The sequence below is a fragment of the Phyllostomus hastatus genome, unplaced genomic scaffold, assembly GCF_019186645.2.
Source record: "Phyllostomus hastatus isolate PE091 unplaced genomic scaffold, TTU_PhHast_1.1 phas_contig_40, whole genome shotgun sequence".
Classification (NCBI taxonomy): Eukaryota; Metazoa; Chordata; class Mammalia; order Chiroptera; family Phyllostomidae; genus Phyllostomus; species Phyllostomus hastatus.
The window spans coordinates 83,697,308-83,724,499 of record NW_025333872.1 but is presented as its reverse complement, the minus strand read 5'-3'; the positions used below and the strand labels follow the sequence as shown (position 1 = coordinate 83,724,499).

General features: G+C 42.9%; 1 protein-coding gene across 6 annotated transcripts in view; it reads right to left on the bottom strand.

Annotated features, from left to right (window-relative positions):
* The window catches only part of PHACTR2 (phosphatase and actin regulator 2), a 225,049-nt gene that overhangs the window by 27,804 nt on the left and 170,053 nt on the right, over positions 1-27,192 (bottom strand). For 3 of the 6 annotated variants that reach the window (XM_045842641.1, XM_045842644.1, XM_045842643.1), the window contains exons 3-9: positions 26,265-26,345; positions 21,489-21,647; positions 15,952-16,203; positions 11,322-11,841; positions 5,368-5,555; positions 3,994-4,150; positions 1,704-1,759 (exon numbers count right to left, since the gene is read on the bottom strand). In XM_045842641.1, the coding sequence (XP_045698597.1) occupies positions 1,704-1,759; positions 3,994-4,150; positions 5,368-5,555; positions 11,322-11,841; positions 15,952-16,203; positions 21,489-21,647; positions 26,265-26,345 (1,413 nt within the window). The remainder of the gene's footprint in view (positions 1-1,703; positions 1,760-3,993; positions 4,151-5,367; positions 5,556-11,321; positions 11,842-15,951; positions 16,204-21,488; positions 21,648-26,264; positions 26,346-27,192) is intronic. The other 3 variants (XM_045842642.1, XM_045842645.1, XM_045842646.1) reach the window with 3 other exon arrangements.

The window sequence follows — 27,192 nt, the reverse complement described above, 5'->3', positions numbered from 1 at the left end:
CACCAGGTCCCTTTTCTGCTTCACTTGGCCCTACAATGTTATGTCAGGAGATCTTCAGCCAGTTATCGGCCTCTCCAGACTGCAAATGTGTCTTTTGTGTCCAGAAAAAGCATGCTTAAACAAACTAAAAAGGAAGTAAATAAGGGCTGAAGTCAAATCTGAAGTTGACTTTGGCATTTCACTCTTTTCCGAACCTCCAGGAAAATGGGAGATAAAAGCCAACACAGCACTTAAGATCAATGTGCGATGAATTTCTAGATCCACGATACGGTTCCTTAAATAACCAAACACCAACATGGTTTGGCGCTATTTGTCCCACAGGAGCGAGAAAAAATTACCCAGAATCCTCTTTTCCTTTTTGTCCAGGTATTGCATCAGGCATCCAATAAAAATAATCTGTGTTTTAGGAGCTCATGATCTGCATCTGAGCTTGCCTAAAAGTTAACTCAAATATTTCCCGGGAACCTATTATCTGAGCCTTTTTGGTTTGGTTTTGTTAATCAGATGTTGCTTCCATCATCTTTCAGAAAGCTAAAACATTTTTTTTCTCTTGTTTAGCCATGCCATTTTCCCTCTCCAAACTGGCTTTTGTATACATGGATGGTCACACTTAAGTCCTTTGCTGGGTTCTATCCCAGTTATGCTCACAAACAGCCAGACAAAAAAAATTCCAAGGAAAAAAATCCCATAAGCTGGCAATTCCTCTCCTCAGTCCTCGTTGTTGAATTGTTTCAGTAATTGTAACTGGGTTATGACTATGCTATGAAAACCCTTCTCTCCATCAGGCCTGGGTGAGGGAGATTCACTGCATGCCAGTAGCTCATTACTACTGTGTTGCTATCCGGAGTTCTGCCCACGCCGGCTTTTTGATATTTCATACAACAAAAAGCTCTCCTGAAACTGGATTCGGAAAAGATAATAGTAATAGATAAAACTACAGTAGCCCAACTAAAAAATACCCATTACAACTAATGTAGTTAGTAACCACATGGATACACTACAACACAACAAACTGCTTCCACTCATTTTAGAGCTTGAACATAGGAACCATAATAATTTAAATATGACTGGACTGGTGAGTGAGAAGTCAAGTCAAATAAAATAGAAGAAAAGATGAAATGGGAAACTAAAGTTAGAAAATGAATGGAGAACTCCGTAAGGGCTGAGAAATTATAAATAACTCAAGAGGGAAATAGTTATCATAACAAAGGAAAATGAAATGGATTGAAATGAAATGGATTGAAAAATTGCTTTTACCACAATTCTGTTTTAAATTGAGTCATTTGTTAAACCTGGCAACAAATTCTATTATTATTAATAATATAGGAATGTTTGGTTCATTTCCTCGTGGAGTCTCTGGCCTTTTCTTTGACAAGTATTTGCAAGCCGACTAGAGTATTTTCTTTTATTTAACAGTCGGGTGAAAGAATACATGGAATATGTTTCATCTTTCTTAAAAACAATTGTCATGACCATGGCTGTGGTCTGGGGGATATCAGGCTCACAGCCATAAAATGAAATATAAACTTCAAGAAACTATTTTTAAAATTATATAAATAATGACACATAAATGTGATACGAATGGGCCATTTCAATCATTTGTGGATAAATATACTAAGGTTTCCCACTGATAAATGGATTGTCTCTAGAAGAAGCTCGTTAATGGTTAGACAAGGAGTCACTGCAGAGCACTGGATACTCACGTTTGAGGATATTTCTTTGCTCCAATTCTTCAGTTGTGGGCCTCTGGCTAAGTCTCCTATGATGACAAAAAAGATATACTGCAGGTTATGAACAAGACCCCCTTAGCAGGAGACACAAAAGAAAACAACAAACAAAGCTATATTTTTTCACTTTTTGAGAGACAAAAATCAATTTTTACACTTACAAAAGCATCCTTTCTGCTAATTTAGAGACCAGAGAGTGTGGCTGAGACTGTTAACTACCCCCCATTATCCACCATCCCTCTTCCTTTCAGAAACAGAAGTCCCTGAGCTTCGGTGGCAGCTCTTGCTGCCCCCAACACCCCCAGCTGCAGCCTTCCGCCCCCTGGGCAGCGAGGTGTTGCTATATGGCCAAGCTCTTGCAATGGGATGCGAGCAGAAATGCTGTTTGTAATTTCTACTTTTTGCCTTTAGAATGACTGTGTGTATGTGTGTTCCTTTCTCTACCTTTCCTTCTTCCACAGGCTAGAACTTAACTGTGGTCAGTGAGCCAGTTTGGCTCGTGCTGATGAGAACATCCACGGGATGGAAGAGCAAGAGGACAGAAGAAACCTGGGGACCCAGCTGACAGTGAGAGGTAATCCTCCCCAGCCATGCTGGACAGCCCTCCTACCTCTGGGCTGTCACGTAAAAAAGAAAGAAACATGTGGAAGTGCTCTGTTTGGACCACTGCATGTTTTGGTCTCGGTTAAAATAGCTTAGCCTCTTGCTAATTCATGTACAGTTGTTCGGATCTAAAAAAGCCTGCTGCCTGAGTTCCTATCAGCTTGGGAGATGATCGATCCACACTAAATAGCATTTTAAGTGAAATACGGCCTTTGTGACCTGAAACAAATTTCTAGCATGGTTATCTTGAGATATGTAGGTCCTTCCCATCTGCCTTCAAGACGAGCCAGGCTCCTCCTCTGTGCTTAGTAGCTATTTGTACCTAAGAGCTGAATGTCCTGTGAACCCTTCCTACTTTGTTCTTGGTCTTGTTTCCATTATGAATTTGTTTATCACCAATAAAAACTTCCTCTGGATGTGGTTTGAGTTTGTACAAATCAAACTAATAATGTACATGAAAGGCAATTTTTAAAAAGATACTATCAATTCTAAATTTTTATGGCTATGACAGAAATGATAGGAAGAATTAAAATAAGTAACATTTTAAATATCTTATTAAAAATTTTCTTAAAGTTTAATCTTCATCAGAGCGCCTTTGGAATTAATTTCAGTAACTGAGAGCACAAAAACCCACTGACCACCCCTGCCAGCCAGACGCTGTCCCACCCGTGTACCCCCGTATCCTGTACAAACACCCGTCCTATGTCACCCCCAAACACATCACCCCCCCTTGTAGTAGAGATTCCTCCCTCTAGAATGACCTTCCCTCCTCCAACTACTGATATAACTGATTAAAGTGGTACCTTGAAAGTGGGTGTTTGATTTCCCCTGAAAGTGAGAAGTAAAGACTCCTGGATCTCTGCCCCTACACAGTGACCACACAAATCCCACTCTGGGCTTCCAGACCGTCCCCTTCTCCCGATTTGTGCACCCCGTCGTGAGAGAAGTCAGAGCAATACCTAATGCTGACACATGTTTGAACTGGTCACAAAAATGAGAGCTTCAGCACTCACTTCTGTGAAAACTGCCAGTTAAACGGACTTCCGACTTCACTAGCGGCAAAAGTAGAAATCACACAAGAGCCAGAGGCAGGAAGAGAAGTCAGATGTCCGTTACCTGAAGTTAAAAGAGGGAAGTTTTGATAGCAGGGCTGAGGTTACCTGACGGTGACCATGGACGGAGCTGACCATGGAGGCTTACTATACTATTTTCCAGTCTCCTGGCCCACGGGACACAACTGCCTGGAATCACAGGAGCGTTAGTTTGTCCCTGAACCAGGCCTGCCTCCCGTTTCGATGAAAACCTTTCAGTGGAATGCAGATACACTCATTTGTTTGTGCATTGTTTACGGCTGCTTTTGTTGAGTCCCTGCAACAGAGGCCTTCCGGCCAGCAAAGCCTGAAATATTTATGAACCAGCCCTTTACAGAAAAAGTCTGTCAACACTTGGACCAGGCCTTGGCAACCTCAGAGCCACGGACTCGCTGGATGTAAGGGCGAGTTCTTTGAGTGGTGCACTCTCCAGGGCCAACTTTAAAAGACCCGATAGGCCACTTGTGCCCTTACCCATGAATTCCCAATGACCTCAGGTTGGAAACTACAGGAGGGGGTGTGGATTGCAAGGTATGCACTGGTTGGTGCTGGACTGGAACTTCAGCAATTACCTAACTAGCTTGGTTCCAATCTGCTGTCGGATTTCCTGCCTCTCTTCTTCAGAGGTCCGTTGCAAGATGTTCTTGTCCTCCAGTTCTTTTTTGGATGGTCTGTTGCCAAGTTTGATAGCAAGAGTATCCCGTCGTCGGATTTTACTTGCCAGAGCACCTGAGGATTGGAAATGGCAGAAATGCAGAGAAAAAGGCTTTTAGCAAGCGGCACTCAGGTGACAGGTGGCACGGGCTTTCCACGGAGCCCGGGGCCAAGTGCTTTGTCCGTGTGTGCTCGGGGGATTTTAATTAGCCTAAGGGGGGAACTAGTTTTGAGTTGGCTACAGTTCATCTTGAGATACTGAAGAACTCTTTAAAATGTTCTAAAAAATGTTGGGGAACCACAGAAAACTTGGAAGTATCACCGCGTCTTTTGGAAAGTGATGTGTGAAGTTTATTTTGCTGAGATGGCGCTTCACGGAAACTACTGATGGCACGCCTTTTCTCTTTTCTTTTTCAAGTCTTAAACACGTAGCCCCTTCACTATACTGTGCAGGAAAGTCCTGTCTTCCCTTTTCCTCTACTCAGAAACCATGCTGGCAAAAGTCTGCCTTTGATATTCAAGTTTTAATCCTAAATTACCCAGAGATCCCTGACATTTCCACAGATGCCAGTTAATGCCAGATGGGTGAAAATTTTTGGTGTTGTCCAGTAGAAACGGAAAGAAATTTGACAAACTGATGTTTAATCATTAATATGCTACTACCATTTCAGAATCTATAAACTTAACTGTATAGTGAATCCTTCCAAAGTCATCCTGCTTAGAAGACTAAAAAAAAAAAAAAAGAACCACTTTCTAGTTCCCTAATTTACTCACAAACGGTTGGCTTCCCCTTCTTTACTGCCATTCCTTACTAGGATGCATACTATCTCACTTATTATGGATGAATGTTTTTAATTCATAAAAGGATTTGTCATTTGTGACTCATTCCTCCCTCCCTCCCCTCTCTTCAAACCCCAGCATAAAAATAAGGGAAACTCTCAAAACATTTCCAATGAGTAATCCAGGGAAGCCGGCACTGGTGCTCTTTACTCAAGAAAGGTCTCGGGGCAGGGCTGCCTTTGACCATCCTGAGAAAGGCCTCTGTCATTAGAAAGCTTTGCCTCTTTGGACACACACAAACGTGCCTCTCACCGCCCACGGAATCACTGTTTGGAGAGGCCTCTCGCCCAGAGCCACACCCTGGGATACACACATTTCCAGTCTGAGGAAGGAACACGAGGGGAAAGAGAACATCGGAAGTCTGGTTGCCGATGGGGCTTCTGTTCTTTACAAAACGCAGCTGCTTCTGTCCACCCCCCACTTCCCGCCCTGCCTCCAGAAAAAAGTCTTACTTTCCCCACTGCCATCCTCATCTTCATCCTCTTCGTCGTCGTCATCATCGGTGTACAGGACAGGCCCATCGGAGTCCGAGTCGCTGGCCCGGCACTCCCTTTGGCTCTCATCCTCCGGGGCACAGAAGGGTTCTGCAGACTCTCCCGTCAGCCCAGGGGCCAGCAGCTGGTCTTTGGTTGTGAGACTGCTGGAGGCACAGAGACACAGGGGTGGTGTGAAGCTCGGAGCAACCTTGGGGCAACCTCGGGGACGCAGCCCAGACCATGAGAAGGAGCGCTGGTTTTTTGTTTTGTTTTTGTTTTTTTTAAATATTTTATTTATTTATTTTTAAAGAGGGAAGGGAAGGAGATAGAGAGAGAGAGAAACATCAATGTGCAGTTGCTGGGAGTCAAGGCCTGCAACCCAGGCATGTACCCTGACTGGGAATCGAACCTGTGACATTTTGGTTCACAGCCCGCACTCAATCCACTGAGCTACGCCAGCCAGGGCGGAGTGCTGGTTTTAAGAGCATCCTTCAGGCTGGCAAAAGGAAAAAAGAAGGGGACATAGGCCAGCTAAATCACTGAAGTGGAAGACCAGTATGTATTACTTGAGTCTCAAAGTTTTAGATTTCTTTACCTGTGCAATGAAAAGGATTGGCTAGGTGGTGTCTGATACAGCCAGTACACAAATATGGGAAAACTCTATTTTGCAAATGAATCTCCCCACAGCAATGGGGGTTCAGAAAGAACAAAGGGCTGGATGCTCCTGAAGACCTGTGTCCCTTTTGCTTTGACCTCTACCTCCTACTGGTCCTTCCAGGCTCAGGGAAAGCCTCGGCTCTGTCAGGAGTCTGTCACCAGCCTTCAGCCTAGTTCCCTGTCCTTTCCGCCTGCTCCCGTGGTGACCTGGAGACAACGCCCCCGCCCCCGCCCCCAGCCCCACCACTGGACCAGTGGGCACGCTGCACCTCAGTCTCCATTTACTTGCCTTCCCAACCCACCAAGTTCCTGGACAAGTAGGATGCATGCTGCTTCTCAGCCCAACACCTAGAAACACTGCAACACGGAAAAGTACATCTTCTTTAATTGATATACAAGTTAACCCTCTTTTCATCACGGCCAGCGTGTCAACAGTAAAATAATCATGCATCCCCTCTGTGCTTAGCTTCTCCTACTTATAAACCTACTGCCACAGACCTGCATTAATAACATGAAGTGGAAGGGGTGGAAGTTAAATGGACTCTTTAGAAGAAGGTTGTATGTAAGGATGCAATCATTTTCTATTATTCAGCTTGGTAAGAGCCCCCAGTTTACAGTACACACATACGATGGGATATTCCTCGCGCTAAGTAAGAATGGGAACTTACTATTTGTGACAACATAGATGGACCTAGAGGGTATTCTGTTAAATAAAATAAGTCAGTCAGAGAAAGACAAGTATCATAGGATCCCACTTACATGTGGAATCTAAAAAACAAAATGAATGAACAAACAAAAGAGAAACAGACCTATAGCTACAGAGAACAGACTGATGGTTGCCAGAGGGGAGAGGTTTAGGGGAACAGGAGGACAGGGGAAGGGATTAGGAAGTACAAATTGGTAGTTACAGAAGAGTCACGGGGATGTAAAGCACAGCACAGGAAACCTAGTCAATAATAGGGCAGTAACTATGTGTGGGGCCAAGTGGGCACTTGAACTACGGGGGGATCCGCTTTGTCAAGTACATGATCGTCTCACCACCCTGCTGTACACCTGACACTAATACCACACTGAATGTCAACTGCAACTGAAAAGTAAAATTGAAAAATCAATATAAAGTTACTATAAATATGCAAAGCTTGCAACTTTGTATAGGATAGTATAAAATATATACTTTACACAAAAAAAGATCCTCAAATTGCTCTCTGATATAAACAGAAGAATCCAAATTTGGACGCCACAATTCTGCAAGACTGGTGAGCGCAAAACATGTGCTTGCTGTTCTCACTAAGTAAGAAAGACAAAAGCAGCTCTTGGTATAATTGAAACAGCCACTTTGTCAGAATCCATGGAACTGAAAAGTCTTGTGGTCACAAGCCCAAGTGTTTTCAAAATGTCCTATTTTTCACATTAGAAAAATCGTACAACCAGAATACTTGTTTTCAGACGGGGAAATATAAAGTGTCATTTTTGTGGTGTAAAGTATGCATGGCATAACACTGAACATGTTAGCCATTTGGAAGGCACGGATCCGTGGCACCGAGCGCACCCACACTGCTGTGCAACCGTCGCCGCCACCCGCCTCCAGAACTCTCCCGTCCTCCCAAACTGGAGCTCCGTGCCCAGTCAACAGTAACTTTCTACTCCTCCCCGCCCAGCCCCTGGCAGCTACCATTCTACTTTCTGTGTCTATGAACGTTACTATTCTAGGTACTTCATATAATTGAAATTATACATTTGTCCTTTCGTGTCTGACCTACCTCACTCAGTGTGTCTTCAAGGCTCATCCGTGCTGTAGCGCGTGTCAGAATGTCCTTCCTTTTTAAGGTTAATATTCCACTGTGCGTGTATGCCATGTTTCATTTATCCATTTATCAGTCGACGAGCATTTGGTTTGTGTCTACCTTTTGGTTATTATGAATGATGTTGCTATGCACATTGCTACAAATATCTGTTTGAGTTCCTGCTTTCAATTTTTTTGGGCAATATACACAGAAGGGGCATTACAGGATCACATGGTAATTCTACGTTTAATTTCCTGAGGACCCACCATACTGTTTCTGTAGTGTGATCTCATTTTTAAATCAGAGAAGATCTGTTTTATGGGAAAACTTTCCCACAGTCTGGATTTCGAGTTGACCGCCCCTGGAGGCCATTCTTGGTTGCCAAGAGTGTGCTGTGGGTGACCACAGCACACTGAGAAGATGTGCTAATTAACAGCACATTCTGAAGGGCAGAACAAAGATACCTCAGGGGTGAGCCCTGGTATTTGTTCATGCCATGATTCACTAATTTATTATGTTATCAATGGTTATTTTAACCTCCTTTTTGTAACATCCTACAGGTTTCAAAGACTTCTGCCTTCATTTACAACTCACAACTGTCTTATCCTATAAAGAAGGCAAGGAGTCAGTTTCCCACCCACAGCAGCGAGTCCAGGCGGGAGGCCAGCCTTAACGTCTCTTAGTCTACTTATTACATGTTACACTGTATGATACTTTGTTTACTCCTAATATTATGTTATATTAATATTATATTATGGGTTATAGTCAATATTAAATATTACCCTTCAAATTTATATCATTCAACTTATGGCTTGGCTCTTGTATTTCTTGAGTGTTCCTGGGCCCCCTGGACAATACGGTGCACTCCACCAATGTTTGTGGAATGGATTACAAAGACTCAAGGGCCATTTGAATATGGGCTCCAGATGGGCTCATTACTTTCTGCCTTCAATTATGCCAGGCACACACATTACCGACGAAGCTGCCAGTGACTAGAAATCCACCAAACAGTGACTGCCCTGTAACATGTGAACAGAGGCAGATATTTTTACACATGGCCATGTGTCGTCTTTAAAGTTCTGATACTGGGATTCCAAACAGAAGCCTCTTCAAAAGATGACAGGATTTTCACACATTCGTTGACTAAACATAACTGGGGGAATGTTCTTAAGTAAAACAAATGACTGAGAGCCAGAAATTCTAATTCACATATCCACTTAAAAAAAAAAAAACAGAAGGGAGAATTTGGATGGAAATTTGAGAGACTACTTATTTCAGGCTCATTAACTCAAGAGCAAATGCAAACTGTCCCTGTGGGATCAACTGTAATTTAACTTCTTTATTTTGAAGAATATACAGAGAAGAAAATCTCTATACTCTCTTCTAGGAAAGCATGCTAGTTGCCCTGAGTGACAGGAAAGTCTATTATACAAACCTCGATGTCTAATTAAGTCCTAAGCCTGCTCTCTCTGATCAGTCCCAGTGGGAAGGGACAGCAGACGCTCAGCTCTCTTGTCTGGCGGCCCTGCAAATACGTGGGCTGAAGACTGATACTGGGCCCCCGGCACTGTGCGTAGCACAATACAGTGTCGTCCCTAAACGTCTGTGGAAGTGGACGGGACAGTCAGATCACCTTTGGATGCCGGCTCCCTTGGTGCCTAAGACTATTTAAGGAATCATTTCACATGCTGTACTTGTTCTCTAGTATATTGAAAAATAAAACCATCTACTCAAGTTATTTCCCTAAATACGGGCCTATGTTAAATATTTATACTTCCTGGTCATGTCAGACATTATTTTGGGAAGAAATAATGTTAACTAAAGTGTTTCTGCTCACTTGAGTATCTTCAGTGCTTGGTACACTGCCCAGCACACAGAAAGCAAGCGAAAACGGATGCTGAAAGAATGTCTGTTTAGGTCTAAAGGTTGGAACTGATTGCAACGCTGGAAAACACTCACTATAAATAAATGAAGACACTTGCTAAGTGCTGGGAAGTGTGAGGGATACCATAACCATTCATTTCAATATCATCTTTTCCCATAGCCTTTACTCAAGTGTCAAGCAAATAAAGTAATTTGCAATTTAACATCATTTATCATTCCTTGGCTTTCCTTCAGATGATGGTGCTCAAGATGATAAAAACCAACCAACCAAAAAAAAAAGAAAAAAGCAAGAAATGACACTCACATACACAAAATAGCAGAAATGGAAGCAATTACTTTGGAAACTTACATGGTTCCCTAGGGCGTGACATTTGGTGTGCAGCTCTGGGCCTGCCCCTCGCTGCCTGCGTAATCTGGGTAAACTATCTCACTTCTCTCAGCTCTCGTCTTCTCACTCATTAAACAAATAGTTCAGGGAAGACTTTTACAAATTAAATAACTGACAGTTCCTGATATAAAATAAGCATTCAATAAATGAAGGTTATTAATATCAGTAATTGAATCAAGTTAACATTTTAGTCCATTAATCCAAAGCAACTTAAATAAATGAACAAAATTTTTTAACATGACTCAGATTACTTTTTTTTTGAAAGAGGAGATAATAAATTATGTGATTTTAAGACTGAATTTGATTTTATTCTTAGAAACAAAAGAGAGGCCGGATTTGAGAGAGCTAAGCCTTGCCCACACAAAATTGGTCATGGCGTCCATCCCATGATGACCCTCCTTCCATACCTGTGCACAGGGCAGCTAACGTGGCTCACTTACCTTTAAGTGGAAAATATACAATGTGCAGGAGTCTGTAATTAGATGCAGTGAACAGAGGAGAATGAAAACCCTGGGATGAATTGGAGTTGTTTGGGCTCAGGCACTAGATGACCACACGCCTGCGGCATACCAGCTTCTATGCTGGTTGATGGGGACAGAGCGGTAAATACGACACGTTGGTTAATTCCGTCCCGCAGGCAGGAGAAAGGGCTCTCAGTAGAGAAGCAGTAATAACTCTTTCTGTCTGCACGAGCATCCATGGTGGGGAATTCAGGAAGCAAGAAATGGAGCCACTCTGAAGTTAGAGGAAGAGGAGTTGGAATTTGATACAGTTCTTTCCTGATTATTTTCTGGGAGAAGGAGAAGACTAAACCACTTGTTGAAATGAAGGGAGGCAGGAGTGGGTGAGCAACCTACACAAGTGGTCAAGATTTAAAATAACCACTGCAAGAAAAGAGAAGAGACCTGTTTAGGGAAAAGAGAAAGGACCGCAGAGCAGTGATGAGGCAGGTTCTAAATGCACTCGGAAGGCAAAGGTGCAAAGTGCATCTGTCAGTAGGGCCAATGTCATTGTGTCCAGCAGCCTGTGGCACTGCTGGGGCAGGGTAAGAAAAACCAACGGTTGGGTGACCTGTGTGTGGATCTAACAATCACTAGATTAAATTAGAAAAGAAAACCAAGTAGTTTCCTTCATTTCCAACAGAACGGCTTGGTGGTGTGTAGTGCTCGGCCTCACAGGGAATGCAGGCGGAATGTGGGGTTTGGGCTCCGACTCACCATTTTGCATTTTCTCGGCTAACACTTAAGCCAGTGCCTGAGTGGCCAGTGGTTCTGTTTGTCGGCTCTTCAGTCCAGAGAAGCTGACTTGGGTCTAAGGCAGGGACGGGCAGGTCGGCTGCATTGCTGACCAGGACAACCGGAGTGTCTGAGGCAAAAACGCACTGTTCCTCCAGAACAAGGTGAGGGGCTGGGGGTGGAGGAGCCACTGGGGGTGCAGGGACTGCAGACTTGGATTTGCCTGTGGTCAGCTCCTCGGTCCCGGGGACAGTCCGTTCAGTCTCCACCTTGGTCTCCGAAGGCTGTCCTTTAAGGTCGGATGTACCAGTTGTGGTTGCATCGGAGGATGGTTGAGACATGGGCTGCCTGCCAGTTCTTTTCTTGCCCTTTGTGATTCCCACAGTCCCTGTTTTGCTGGAAACTGTCTCCTTTGAAGTTTTTCGACAAGATGAGGTGGAGGAAGTAGATGGCGAAGCTGAGGCTTTGGAGCCAGTTGTTTTTTTTGAATGAGAGGAACCAGCTAAAATAGAGAGAGTTTGCATTAAAAGTCAAAGATGACACTTTCAGGCTAAACTAACCAAGTTGCAATTGTCAATGACAACGTTCCCTTTAACATTTTCAAACGCAATGAATAAGTGAACAAAACAAAACAGGCCGATAATAATAATGGTTTTGTTTTCTGCCCCCTCCCTGCCTCCAATCCAGGAGGGAATGTGTGAAATTTGAGGCAAAACCCGAAGGGACTAGAGTCCTCCGTCTTTCCCTCCTCTGGGCTTTACCTGGGCCAGCCAAAGGGGAAACCCTCAGCTGCTTGTCCTACGGGTCACCTGAAAAAAGTCCCCGCATGCTCCAAAGTAGGGCCATTATCGTGTGTGCAGGACAGATAGTACAAGGGGGTAGTGTCTGGGGACAGTACAAGGTTGAGCTCCTCACAAGTTATACATGTTCTACTGTGTCTTCTGGGGCACAGTGTGGCCCACATTCAGAGAGGCTGGGGTAGATACCACCAGCTCCTTTCTGGGCCAAAAGCAAATGTCCTCATCTGACTGCCGAGAGCATGAGCTCTCACCCGGCTCTCAACATGGCTCCTGGGGAGGAGCCCGCCCCACCAAGCCGGCTCACACCTCCACGGGCAGTGGATGGGGCAGATTGCAAGCACGTGGCCACAGAGAAAAGACAAGTCCCTGCAAAATATCACAAGGCAGAACAATTTCTTTTCTGTAAAAAAAAGTCTAAGTGGTACTATTTGACTAATTTGAAGGAAAGGAGTATCACTGTCGGGTCTTCTGACAACGGCCTGAGTTCCTCCAGGGGCGCCATCAGTGGTGTGTCTGCCTGCTTCTGGAGAGGCTGTCTGTAACCAAACCCTGGCTAGCTCGCCTTTTCTTTGTATCATCTCAGGAAATACATTCAAACTCCAATGAGGGCGCATGCAGGTTTCATGACCTTTAGACCTATGCATTTTTCCTAATTGCTTTTTCTTATATAATGTTGTATGCTCCTTTTTTTTTCCACGAGGGGTAAACCGTCTTCCACAGAGCCATCAGAAAATATCTTGTTGGTCCCGTGAAGCCCATCTGCACTGCATACACATGTTATTGTAACTTACCTCTGATTGTAACCTTAATGAAGTCAACTGGGAGGGGCAAGAGATGAAGGACAAATAAAGGACTAGACAGCATCTGTGAGACTTCACCAACTCAGAGACACTACAAGAAGCCAATCTCACTTGGTGACATGGTCCAGGCTTGAAAGAATCTCTATAGCTTGGGGATTTATTATTTTATACATACGCAGCAACCAGAATGACCCTCCTCCACACCTGGGCCTGTTAAGGCTGTTTTTTCCATAGTTAGTTCTTTATAGACTCTGGTTCTAAGAACAGGCTGCCGGTAGCCAGCTACGCCAGAGTTAATACTACTTTTTTTGAAGTTAACAACCTTTGCTTGCCTACATGACAAACACATTAAGCAGACTCCTACAACGTAAGTCCATTCTAAATTTATTTTTCACAACCAAGATGCTAAGGATTGGATGTCTAAACATGTTTGATTATTTTCTTAGGGAAATTGAACATAATCTCTTCCACATTATCAATTCCAAAAAATTGCTTTGAAGAAAATTCTTTCTTTTCTAATAGCAAACTTAACTTTAGCCTGACTTGAGGGGGAAAAAAACCCTTTTTTTTTTAATGCCTGGAGAGCAGACCCAAACCATACTGGTTTTTCTTCTAAAATGATGTTACTTTGCTGAAATCAACAATGTTGCATAAGGCATTTTGAGTTAAGATTGTGACTACAGAATAAATGCCACCTCTCCTCAGTGAACTACTTTTGTTGTTAGCACGGTGCATATCACTCTGTGAGAAAGGAAAAAACAGGACATTCTGCCTTGTTTCACTGGCAAAGCCGCTGAGCGTGCTAAATGGTATCTGCACCACTGGAGGTGTGTAGTAATGAAGTAATGAGGAAGAATCTTAACTGATAACTTCTGTTAAGAACTTAAAGTATCTGCCTGAAATCAAGAGCAGCATTTGCAGTAACTTTCCACAAGGTCAACATTATTCAAATGAAATGTTACCATGTAGAAAGTTGTAAATGGTTACAAAGGGAGTATCAGTTGGATTCTGATAGAATGTTAACAATATTTGTTTTTTTCTCATTGCCTCTTATTTTTTTCTCTTTATTGCTGTTCAGGTAGAGTTGTCTCCATTTTCCCACACTACTCCCTGCCGCCCACCCATCCCCACCTCCCACCCTCCATCCTACCCGCCTTTGGCTTTGTCCGTGTGTCCTTGACACAAGATCCTTGTGTGATGGGCCTGTCAGTGCACTGCAGCGCAACCCGTTTCATGAACAGCAACGTTCTTACACACATTGAGGACCAGTCGGGACTCTTAATACAATGGATAACACGACTGTGCTATTCTCTCAGGAACATCCTAAGTCTGTGAATATTGGGTAGATGTGGGAGGGAAGACTCAGGGGGTTGCTTGCTAAGAATCCATTTTGTAGCAATGAACTCAGATGGGTGTTTGAACTTGGTTGGTACTATGCTGCTTTACTTGGATATACAGAGATGTGTTGAATATGAATATGAAACAATAAATGCATAAAAATTCAAATGAACTCATTGAGAGTAAAAAAAAAATGTTCAAGTAAAATATCTGGAAAAAAGTCAAAAATCTGTCATAAAAGCTGTCCCCTGCCCTGGCAGTAATCAGCTTCCTCCGGAGAGAAGGCAGATAGCGTCCACGTTGAGCCAACAGCGAGCTGCGGCCACGTGGGGGCACAAGGAAGAGGGACGGAAGGCGTGAGGAGGCCGGGTCTCAATTCCCATGGACAGGGCGGCAGTTCAGGGCTTTTCCTAAAGAGGTGGGTCAGAGGCTGCCTCACTGCAAGCACTGGTCCTAGGGTGTGCTCGGCCGTCTGGGAAGAACACAGATACCCACAGGAATGGACGCTGACACGGAAAAGCAGCTGTTCCCTGAGGAAATGGCCTGAATGCACTGTTGGCACAGCATTCCGAGACATTTCACATTAGCCCTTATTAGAAGAGACCCAGACACACAAGGTCAAAGGCAGAAGACAGGGACACAGGGGAGAGACATCTATTTACATTTAGAGGTTTGTCATACTGTCAACTAAGCCATTCCCTAAATTTGAGCTTTACAGGTTGTGGATTACAGTGGGAAAAAAGATCAATACCAAGGCAAATCCTAGTAGCCAATCATGAGAAAGCTGCTGCTGATTTTAGGGAAAATAAGGCTTGCTATAACACAGGAGGACTTCTATGCATGTGTTAATGGAGGGAAAAAGATCCAGCAAGTGTGTTAATTAATGCCTTTTAAAAGCTGGATGGCATGGTAGGCTTCTTCATTCCACTTTGCTAGGAATGCCTTCTGGATTAAATGTATCTGACTTGAAAGGAAGGCAGACATTGTAGGTCACCAAGCAGTCCTGGTGGTTTGTAACGGTGACTGGTAACCACACCACTAGGATGCTTTCCTTCTAACAAACTAAAGCCTTCTGTCTGGGGCAGGGGGAGTCCTGAGCACGTAACTTTCAACTCTGCTGAAATAGTGATGACTCAACCAGGAGCGGTGGGCGGGAGCTGAACCAACCTTTGTCAGTTATGAATGGAGAAGTGACTGGGCATGTGGACAGACCTAAGACATTATGATACAGCAAATATGTCAAAGATATGTGTCATACTCTTATGTGCAAACTTAAGACATTCTAAAAGAAAACCCAAGCCAAAAATCCACCCATAAACTCAAACAGGCAGAAGGCTTGTCGATGTCTAAGTAATGTCCTATCGGATAATCGCCATTCATCAGGAACACTGCTCCCTCTTTCCTTCTAATGCTTCTCGTGCAGACAGTGGCTCCTCAGGGTGAAAAAGGTCTATTCACCCCCAAACTAATGAGGTCAACTGATCAACCAGTTGACTTGCTTCAGATAGAGATCACAACAAAGGAATCTCCTGGGCATTCTCAGTGTCAAAGCTGCATCCACTGGAGTTCTACCCTAAGTTTTACAGGAGACATCGAAAAGGCCCTCATCCCTAGAAAATTAGCCCCACCCAGAGCTGAGCACCCTAGACTCAACCCCACTGGGGGCATACTCACCAGCCTCTCGGGGTGTGTTTCGGGTTGTGTTTCGGCTTGTCGGCTTGGGTGGAGGGGTGGGGGCCTGCTTACCAGGAGCCTTGGTATTTTTTTTAATAGGAGGCACTTCGTCACCCTTGGGGCTGGCCCCAGCAGCAGCCCCTTTTGGAGGCACAGGAGCTTTGGGGGGCTTAGGTTTGGGCTTAGGCTTAGGAAGAGTTGAGGGGGGTGGAGCAGGAGCTGCCGGCGTCTCAGGGAGGTTTTCAGTGTTCTCTACAAATGAGAAAGTAAACAGAGGCAGACTGATGCAGACACACACCATATAAACAGAAGGAGCGAGACATGCGGTGACAGTGATACACACAGTGACAGTGATACACACGTGCGGTTGCTCGGCCCTTGGGCACCAGTGTGAATGAAGCTCTGCACCAGAGCGAGCAACGCTTGAGGTCAGAACGAAGGTGGAAGCCAAACCACGGTGTGCTGTCCAGGGGCACTCCTGGCTCCTGCGACGACAACTCAGGGTCGCACTAGTCACCCTGGCGAAGTTAGGGTGAGGACAAACGTGAATGTTCACCATCGGGGCCGACATCAGCCTTGACTCAGGAGCATGAGCCCTACCTGGAATTTCACAGAGTTGAAAGGCTCCCGAGAGTGACTGATCAGCGCACTGCACACAGTGCCAGGGGGCGAGGACTGACCGCACGGTGCTGACTGGACTCACGGTGACCGCTGTCCCCCCCGCCCAGAGGAACTCGCTCTCAGGACAACTCACGCCCTGTCGAACAGAAAGGGACTTGTGCTCTGTCTCACTGTGGTCAAAACCCAATAATTTTCTAAGCTAAGGGAGCCTGTGTAGAGAGCCCCTTTTAAACTCCCTTTACCAGGAAGTGCAGTGCACAGAAGAATAAGCTATTTTCTACTATTACAAAGTTTCCTCCGGCTCTGCTGGTGCAGTCGGGCAGCTTCCTGTTTCACAGTAACTTCCCCGGACCTTCCCTGACAGTGCTGCAACCAGAGGTGCAGAATAAAAAAAAAATTAAATAAAAAAATCAAACTAGCTTTGTCATTTGTAAACCCAAGAAAAAGTTTTGAAAAGACAAAGGTTAAAATTCATTTTTCAAAAATTCGTATCTAAGAATATGAAAATCTCACAAGGTTGTGTCCAGTGGAAGGAGAAACAGTACTGGTCTCTCATTATGGAAAGTGAAGACATCTGAATGTTTATCCACATAGTCACGTCTGTATTTTTCTAATAGTGGCCGACTGAAATGAAAATACAGTTCTGGTCCAAAGAGCTAAGTGACAGTTCTTTAAAAACGGAGCACAACAAAAAACATAAGACAGTGTTAAGACAAGAGTAAGCATTCACTGGATGTATCCTCCCATTATTGGATGACCAAGAAAGGCTTTTAATAGTAGAATGCATCGCAATTTAGTATTTCCTTTGTTTCACGTCTCATCCTCGTTGGTGGGAAGTGCGGACTTCAGCCTCCCGCTTTATTCTACATCCCCATCAATGCGCATATATGATGGCCCGGTTACCGTAGGTCATCAGTAAGACTTTTCTTTTATCCTCCCTCAGCCATGAAGCCCACCTGGGTCACTGCAGCCCGAGTTGGCCCCTCCTGCATCTCAACTTCATTGCAGCTCATGATTCCACATTGATCAGAGGCTGCTTTGTGTTTGCTTTTCTGTTCACACATCACGTCTCCCCGGGTAAAAGCAGCGATTCTCCTAACCTGGTCTGCACCAGGAGGCCACTTAACCACGAAAGTCAGTTAGGGCTGAGAACGACACAAGTCATACACACCTCACATTTTAACATAAAACATACAAATACAACAGACATCGACTTGCCAGTCTTTTGACGTGGGGCACAAGCCTATGCTTTAAATACTTCTTTAAGAACAGCCTCTAGCGTAGGACCACGCACAGGACCTAGGCATGATGTATCATCTGGTGAGAGTCGGTCACACCATTCCTCTTTCACACCACCAACCAGCGCCATCTCTTCTGCGGCCTTCCAGGCATCTCACTGAAAGATCTTTTCTCTTTCTGCCTGAAGTTTCAGATTCTAAAGTTATATCCCAAAGAATCCAGCTCCTGGGTTTGGGCAGGAGGAGATGCTTTGCTCCGCGACATCTGGGAATGACAATCCCTGCCGGGTTGAAAATGAGCATGTGGCGTGCAAACTGTCGGCGGCCCTCGGAGAGGGGCGGTCGGGTCTGAGCTCTACGGTGGGGGGCAGGGGGCTGCCATGAGGCCGATGTGTGTGTTTTCTCCGTGGTGACTCTGGAGGGGCGTGTGCACACACCCGGTATGCTTCTCTGTCTGTATTATGAACTCCTTTTGCCTCAAATTTTATATCGCATCAAGCATAACGCTTTACACATTATGTCTATTCAGAGAATGTGACTGATTGGCTGATAGTATTAACACACATTAGTCAAAAACAAGCCCTTCCTTTAACCCAGGAGGTAATGAGTTCAGCCAAGTTATATATATTTTTTGATGGCCATATGATTTGAAGATGTGATTAAACTGGTGGCGAGGATCATCTTTTCTGGGGAGGCTAGTCAATAACGGGCTGCCTGATCACAAGGTCACCCCATCTCACACGAGAGCCTGGGGGAGGGCTGTTTACTAGACTTGCACATTGGGCTCATTCCGCCACACAGAGAGTTTAGCTCCACAACACTCAGAGCAAACCTGAGATCCGCATGCATCTTCACCTTGCCTTGATTACACTGCTGCCCCCATTCCTCGCCTTCCCCCGATGCCTCCTCCTTGTCTCCTTCAGATCTTGGCTTAGAAATACATATCCCCATCTAAGGACCAATTCTGGTCTTGCTCGAAGCCCCCCTGACTTGCCGCACTCACGAATGCTAAATCATGTTGCTTCATTGCAAGTCCTTGGTAATAACTCAACTGAAATAACATCAAATACTTTTCAGTTTTCTCAAATACAATACCAAGCTATCTTTAACAGACTTCATGTAGCTTTTCTGCTTACTCTATATTTAATTCCTTCAGGGCTTGCTGAGGGAATAATGGGAGACTAGGAGCCCTGGGGGTCTTAAGGGAAGAGCGTCTGGTATGGGGCACAGGGGGCCCCAGAGCACCGTACCAGCTGCAGGGTCAGCCACCTTTGGGGGCCTCGGGAACGCCAGTGTGGTTCAGATGAAACCTATCCGCAGAGCGGTGGGAGGCTAGCTGTTATTTGTTTTGTTTTCTTCATCACCGATGTTTCAAATACTCAAGCACAACCCACCATCTTAAAAAGAGATACAAGAGATGCTGGGACATTACAGGCATGTGATGTGGTTTCCCAAGCATGACCCATTAACAGATGAAATAATGCTCTTGGGTAAGCTGGACAGATACTGTTTTTGCAAAAGGAAAGCGAGCACCATGCCCCCAAATCAAGGGTGAATTAAGACCATGGGGTGGTGGATTTGCAAAGTAGTGAGCTCAGACAAGGAGCGAGATCAGAAGAGGAAATGTAAAAGTGAATCTGAGGTGTTTTTAAAGTAAGTGGTATCTTTTACAGAGAAATGAATGGTTACCTTTCTTCATAAGGTAGTTCCCATTGACCATAATACTGTGTGATATGAGTTAGAAGTGACACTCATTTTACTCCTCAGGAGTGGCTTCCATGTTGAGTGCTTCCTTCCCTGTCCCAGTGGCAGGGGCTGCGGGGGGTGGGGTGTGCACCCTCCACACAGCGAGCGGGAAGCTCTTTGTCTTATTAGTGGTGGGACGGCATGCCCAGCACTGCATCTCCTCATGTGCAGACCAGCCAAGCAAGATGCTATCTTGAACCTTATTTGACCAAAAGGAACTGAATGTACTTGCTCTAAGTAAAGAATAAGAAAACAAAAACATCTCTCAAATACCCATGGACCTATGCGCCTCTTTAGAACATCAGGGCCTGCTGGCTTAATTAATGTAAAACTGTCAGCAACTTTTTATTAGGCCGATAAGGGACACACTTCCTTTGAAGTCCGGCCCGTGCACTGACTGACACCTGCGTGGCCGCGCAGACACCAGAGATGGCACTGTTACGTAATAAAGGAGGTGACTCTTCAGTGTGGAAGGCTGAACATGGCACAGACCACAGATGGGTTTGAAATGTAACACACTGGTGAGAGAGGACAGTTGGAACAAAAAAATGAAAATGAAAGAAATCGCCACTTGCATTAACATTTTCAACTGAATCCCCTTAAATTTCTATTTAGGTCTGTTTCTCTTTATGTTCCAGAAATAGTAGTAGGAAAAATATTATAATCAGCATTCATAAGCTTAATCAGAGTTTTTCAATGAAACAAGACTAAGTAAAGCCTCATACTAGACTTAATACTGAATAAAGCAAAATAATAAACTTCTAAAAGACTATTAACAGAGACCTCTAAAATTTTTAAAGGTTAATTTAAATAATCAGGGTTACAGACTTCCAGAGAAGATGATTTTAGGTTACAACGTCTATAAGTTGCACTTTTGTTCCCTCTGTCTTTGAAGGATTTGGATCAAGAACCGAGGAAGGGAAGTTTGCTTCCGGCAGATTCTGAGTTCCCAAAACGCCTAGAGAGCCTAAACTGGGTTTGACACATTTTTGCCATCCAACAACTCAGAGGGGCAGGCATTACAGAACAGGAAATAGCCTATTTCCTGAGGATTCATGCTGCATAGCATTATCTAGAATCTCCCACCTTAGCCTTACTTGGTGGGAGTTTCCGTTCAGTTCCTGTAAGTCTGACGCTGGGAGATTCCTGCTCCTACAGCAGTGGGTATGGAGAGGCAATCAATCAGTGCCCAGGAACTTGTGAATGTTCTGGGGTCCTTGACAGACAGGCATTCTGCAGTTATGCCATCTCCCTTGGCACAGCCACTGTAGAAAGCAAGGTCTCTGAAGAAGTCTTCAGGGAATGGCATAACTGCCTCTGGTATACTTTGAAATTTCTAATCGTATGGACAAATCGCTGAGCAGAGCCCATGGCCAGTACGGGAACCAAAATCCCCAGCGTCTGTGGGGACTCTTCTTGGGTCTCTCTTAGAAATGTCTAGACCCTGGACTAGAACCTACAGAGTCGGGTGCGTGGGTGCCACCAGCCAAGCTCCCACTGCTAGAGAGCCAGTGCTGGGCTGGAAGGGCCTCCTTGTCCCATTACCGCTTCAAGCCAAGATGCTCACAGGGGCCACTTCTAAGCAGCAGAGAAAGATGTTCAGACTGCTGGCACTTTTGTTTTCAAAAATACTGGATAAAAGCTCTGGAGGACAAGAGGATATTCTCAGTTATCTCTAATGACTGAAGGGCCAGCCCATGCTTACCATTACTTAGCCTTCTTTAATAAAAAATTAAATGATGTGCTTATAAAACGGATGCACCTACTTGAGGAAATCATCCAATTTCTCTTTGCTAGTCATTGTTTCTCTCCTCTTTGTGCTCGTCAATTTCTTCTCTACTGGTCTTAAGGTCATTATTTGGAGCCTAAGACCCGATTCTCAACACTGAGCCGTGCTGAAGGAAAAGGAAAAGGGGTTTCTCTTGATTTTACCTGTCTTATCTTCTGCCTTTTCCTCCAGAGGTGGCGCCTTTTCAGCTACAGAGCCATTACCTTCTTCAGATTTGACTACATTTTCCTCTCGGGTAGACTCCTCTCCGATGGGTATCATGTGCCCGTTTGAATTTTCAAAGTTAACTGTTACATCTCCATCTAAAATAGGGAAAGAAACACCTGGATGTCTAATTTGATGGCTTTCTTAAAACCCGGTTTTCCATTTACTGGGACCGTAGGGTTTAGGTTTCAGGCCCTGGGAACCCAATCCATCCTGTACTGTTTCACCCTATTTTATTCAATAATTCATTCACGTGAAAGAACTAGAAAATCCTCAGTCTGGGGAGAAGGCGGCTGCAGATGGGGCACCCGGGAGCCATTTCAAGACAGAGGGAATGATCATCCCTAATTATCAAATATCCCCAGGCAGCAGAGTCGCGCTCTGCCTGTGCTTAGGCTCTGTCCAAGTCAACGCTAGGAGTCTCTCTGCCACTCGGAAACAGGACCTCAACAGGCATAATCTGAAAAATGGAACAAACATTTTAACAAGCACCAAAAACACAAGGTGAATGCAAATACACAAGTAACATGAAATGAAATTACACGTACAAACAATCAGTGGGAGAATATGGAATTTTCCAAGCACCACCGTCTCCAAAATATTACCTCTATGATATGTTAACTTGACACAGTAGTACAACTACTACTCTACATTCAAGGGATGGTGGTAGCAAGGCTAACTGTATTTTCATTTTCTTGTTTATGAAAATATTAAAGTGAACTCAGGTACTCTGTTATATATAACTGATCAAAGTTGGTCCACTAATGGTTTGAAACATTAGGGGATAAAAGGTGAAAAAAAAAAAGGAGAGATGATTTTTATGAAAATAATACTTCTAATATGTTGTATAAATCATAAAAAATATTTTAACCTCTGAATGTTTTACCATTTCTAGGAGTTTCTAAAGTGAAAGAGATTTTTCAGAAACTCTTAATTCAGCAACCAAAATACTTGGGAAGATTAACCTTAGTTTGTACCTGGAAAATTTTAAGAAGCTTTGCTACAACTGTAAAAGGAAAATTAATGAACTGAAGTTTTTACTTAGAAAAACTTGAAGAAATGCATAATTAAAGTTGACTTATGCAATTTTGATTAAACTTATTTTGGCAACCATTATGAAACAGAGACCATCTGCCAAATTTTCATTAAATATGAGTGAATGGCTTTGGCTCCACAATAAAATCTGCTGGCCGTATTAACAAAAACAAGGATGATATTTTAATAAGTAAAAAATTCATATCATAAAATCGTATCATGTTCAAAATACAAAAAGCACCTCTAATCTGACTCATGTATAAAAATAAGAGGCAATAATTGAAGGCAAGGTCATTGCTAGTAAATCGTAAATGCTTCAACAAAATTAATGTAATAAACTTTAAAGAGTATATGTAAAACCAAAAAGAAACCAAAGGATTCTTAGTTATTATTATAAGAAAATACTGGATTATCACATGACAGAGAGAAATAGTTGACAATGTAAAGGAATACTTACTTTGTGGTATGAAATAAAGTTAGTGCTAAGTAAAAAAACTGTAGAAAAAGGAAACGTGTCTGTAGTAAATATGGAGGTTAAGAATAAAACAGAGGAGAACCGAAGTTACTAAGAGCTAGTGGGTGGTTGAGAAGGTTATCAAGTTTTGTATATTATTTTAGTATTAAAACAAGTTAAGTCCTTGAAGTAGTTTATATATGTAAGTAAAATATAAGCTCAGCAAAAGAAGATGCTGAGCTGGACTGCAAGTTACAGTAAGAGAACCATGCCCAGTCTTACAGGAGCCTTTGCATGCAAAAAAGAAAATGAGAGAGAGAGAGCGAGAACTTAGAAAAGAATTGTGAGATTAAAAGTAAACCAAGAGATAAAGCACACACAGAAATAAGTGGTTAAGTAAGGAGCATGGGAGGGTTCGAGGGCTTTCCTTCGTTCTGGCAAACAAGTGTATGTGAGATAAAGTTGATAAAGAAACAGAGATGAGGACAAACTCATCTATGAATGCAAGGTGAGTGACTCATTAGAAGGTCAGAAAGTATATGATGATAGAAAAGGAAAGGAAGCTGCATCTGCATGCCCTCAAGTTCAAGCTAAGGGAAAACATGGACGGAAAGACCAGAAGGTGAGGACTGAACTTGGACTTAGACCATGAACTTCTCAGGAGAGAAGATCAACTGCTGAACTTTTAAACTGAAGTTAGAATTGGTATAAAAATTAATTTAAAAGGAATAACAATAGCTGGGAGGGAGGGTCAGGTGTGGGATGGGACAAGGTCAAATCCAGGGTAGCTGGAGAGATTTTAAAATTCTGTCTGGCTCACTGAATGAATGGCGTAATTGACAAGCACTGTCAAGAGCTCAGGCAAGGTCAAGAAGATCAGGGCAGAGAATGAATCCTCATTCGCAGAAGAGGGGAGGTTGTCACAAAGCACAGCGGCTTCTAGTTTTTGGTTAGAGCTGAAAACAGACTGAAATTCTCAAGATAATTATTTATGGAAAAATGCCAGAATTTTTTTCAGCTTTTGGTATAAAGGGTGAAGGACTCTATTTCCAATAGGCATCATTAGGAACTTCCAAGTATTTCATAATTTCTATAATTGTATATAGGGATGGTGCAAGAGGTGGAAAGTGGAATTCAGTAATTTATAACTTCCCAAACATTATACCTATTAAATTATGTTTGGGTTAAAAATTGTTTTTGCTCTTTTTTTCTTGTATTTTAAAACTTTTAATGTTCAGTATGCAAAAGTTAAATAAAAATGTCAAATAAACCTGATATTTTGGGAAATAAGCATATGAAATTATAATCCATCATGCAAATAGTTTAACAGATTAGGAAGAATAAAAATGAGGCAATATTCAGTATTTCTTTAGATTGACAAATGTCACTTGTATTTAGAGAAAGTAACCTCTTTCCTAGCTACAATATTTAATTGGATAAAAAAGGGGACTTTAATCTGTATCTTTAATACTCACTGAATGTGGGAGGTGGGGGGTGGGTAGGGCAGGGGAGAGTAATGGGGGGAAATGGGGACCACTGCAATTGAACAACAATAAAAAACAATGAATAAATTTAACTTCAGATACAATCAAATCTGAGGTTTCCAATGAAAAAAAATCTCACATGTAGAACTAACCACAATTTTAACTTCTAATCCATTCTCCATCCTACAACCTTGAACTAAGCTTAAATAAAAGGCTTTATACAAACACAAAAAAATACTCAGTAACAATTTCAGTTATAAATTTTCCTTCCCCCCTCTTTAAAATATCTAAATAGAGGTGACTATGCCCCGTTCGGCTTTCAGTGGATTTGTAACTCCTCTATGGCCTCCAGGGAGATTAGAGAGGATACAAATTTTGACATTGTAAACTGACCTTCAAAGAAGAAGAAAGGTCAGGGATGTGCATTTTTTATTTTTAAAAGTACCAGGCAGGAAATAAATAGCTTGAAGGTAATAGAGAGTTAGGGACCAAATTCATTCATAAAATGGAGTGAGAAATGTACAACAGGCCAAAAATCAAAGTAAAATACTTAAAATTGTGAGGATTCAAAAAAAAATTGGTAGTATTCACTCCAGATTGCCTCATTCTCTTTGAAGCAGGAGTAAAATAGTGAAGTGTTTCCCAGCTCCACTGAGGTTATTCAGATGTTGGAAAGAGTGTGTCACTTGGATTTATGAATAATGAATACCAGAAGATATTAAGTTCTTTGCAAGGAACACATACCAGGAAAAGAGAAGTACTATTATTTCAATTTGAACTTTTCACTTTTTTTCTTTTTTTATTGTTGTTCAAGCACAGTTGTGAATTTATCACTTTTTATTTGCTCCCATAAAAGTACAATAATAATAATAATATATCTCAGTAAATGTTTGGAGGAAAGCAGGAGGTAAATGAACAATGTTGCTTCAAATATTTTCTTTAGTTTCAGTAGTAGTCAGAGCAATGAAAATTAGTCAGTATTACTTATTTGGAGAAGTAAACAATCTTGGTGTGTTCTTTTGAGGGTTTATCTCAGCTTCCATCTAATCCTTGACTTTTTTAGTAAGAGTTCCCCTTGGGAGGACAGAGAAAAAAGGAGAGGCAGATTAGAGGTAGGGAAAAAATACTTGGAAATAACTGTTAGTGAAAAGGTGAAAAACACAGATCCAAAGAAATGAAAAGAGAATACTAGGAAAATTACTTGAGAGGATGATAAAGCAAATTAACTAATCTGCCCATTCATGCCTTATTTATTGATTGTACATTTGAGCACATCATAAGGGACAAGAGAGATATGTTTACCATCTCTTTCTCTCTCCTTTCTTTTACTGGTAGACTTAAGAAACCAAATGCATGAGCCAAGTTAAAACTCCGCAATTAGGTTAACAATCGAGTTAACTTGTATGGAAAGACTGAAGCTCAAGAAGAGAGGTGAGAAGGAGTCACAGAAGAATGTGTATCTTATCTCTGTCTCCAGCTACAATGTGGCTCCGTAGAGCTTCCGGCTGAGAGTGACAGTATGGTGGACTCACCAAAAAGGTCACTGAATTTCTTTTCTGGAAGAACTTAGACTCTTTGCAGGCCACAAAGGCATGCTGAATTAAAGCAAGATTCTTGGAGTGTGGTACTCTCAGTGCTTTATCTCCCCAAGACCATGATCATCTTAAATTTCAAAAGAAAATGAAAGAAAGACCAGAGAATGAAGGATCAAATTATTTTAAATGTATGATTAATTTCCTCACCTTGATCAGGCAATTCCTTAAGAACTCCCCTTCTTATCAGCTCCTCTCTACTTTGTCTTGTGGATATCTTCCTTTCTAATACTTTTAAAAAGAATAAGCACAAGTAAGAATCAAGTCATTGCTTAAAATAATTATGAAAAACATTCCAAGTAGAATCGAGCACATTCACATTGTTCAGTTGGGGGCCCAAACCCCAGTTTTCCTAGTTGTCCAGCAACACCTGTGACTGGAGTCAACATAATCAGGACACCGGCAACAACTTCAGCCCTCGACCCAAAACCCCGCCACTGTGCCTGGTCTTTCAAATGATGGTGTTTGGCCAATAATCCAGACAAGTTATTTCACAGCAACTATATCTCACTTGGAAATATTCCTGTCTTTGGTAATGATGCATTCTAAAACATATGTTTCTATGAATATGCAACGCATGTAGAAAACATGTATGGGTATAGTAAGAAAAAAACCCAAAAAACAAGTACACTTTCAGTAAATACTCAAGTAAACCAAAGAGAATAGACTACTTTTTCAGTGTTTCCTCTCTGACACGATCTAGTATGAAAGACCGACACACATCAGATTTCTGGGACTCTGTTCCTTGCCATCCTTAAATATTGTCAAGACTCAGGAGGATGGAGTCGATTCGTGCTTTCACAAAAGGCATGCAAGGGACGGGAATCGCAACACTGCTTCTTCCTTCTTCGGCAAGAATCGAAATTCCAGTCACCGCTTCAGAGTGGAGCGGAGGAGCTCACAGTTCCACTGCAGTACTCACCTTGTATGTGTGCAACGCTGGAACGTTGGTTCCTGAACCCCACGTGTCTGTGTAACTGCAAGCTCCACTGCCCAGTTTCAGGGCCCAGAAAGGTGTGCAAATTAACACCTGGTCATGTCATCTCCTAACCCTCTGAGCCAACACTCCCCAAAGTGC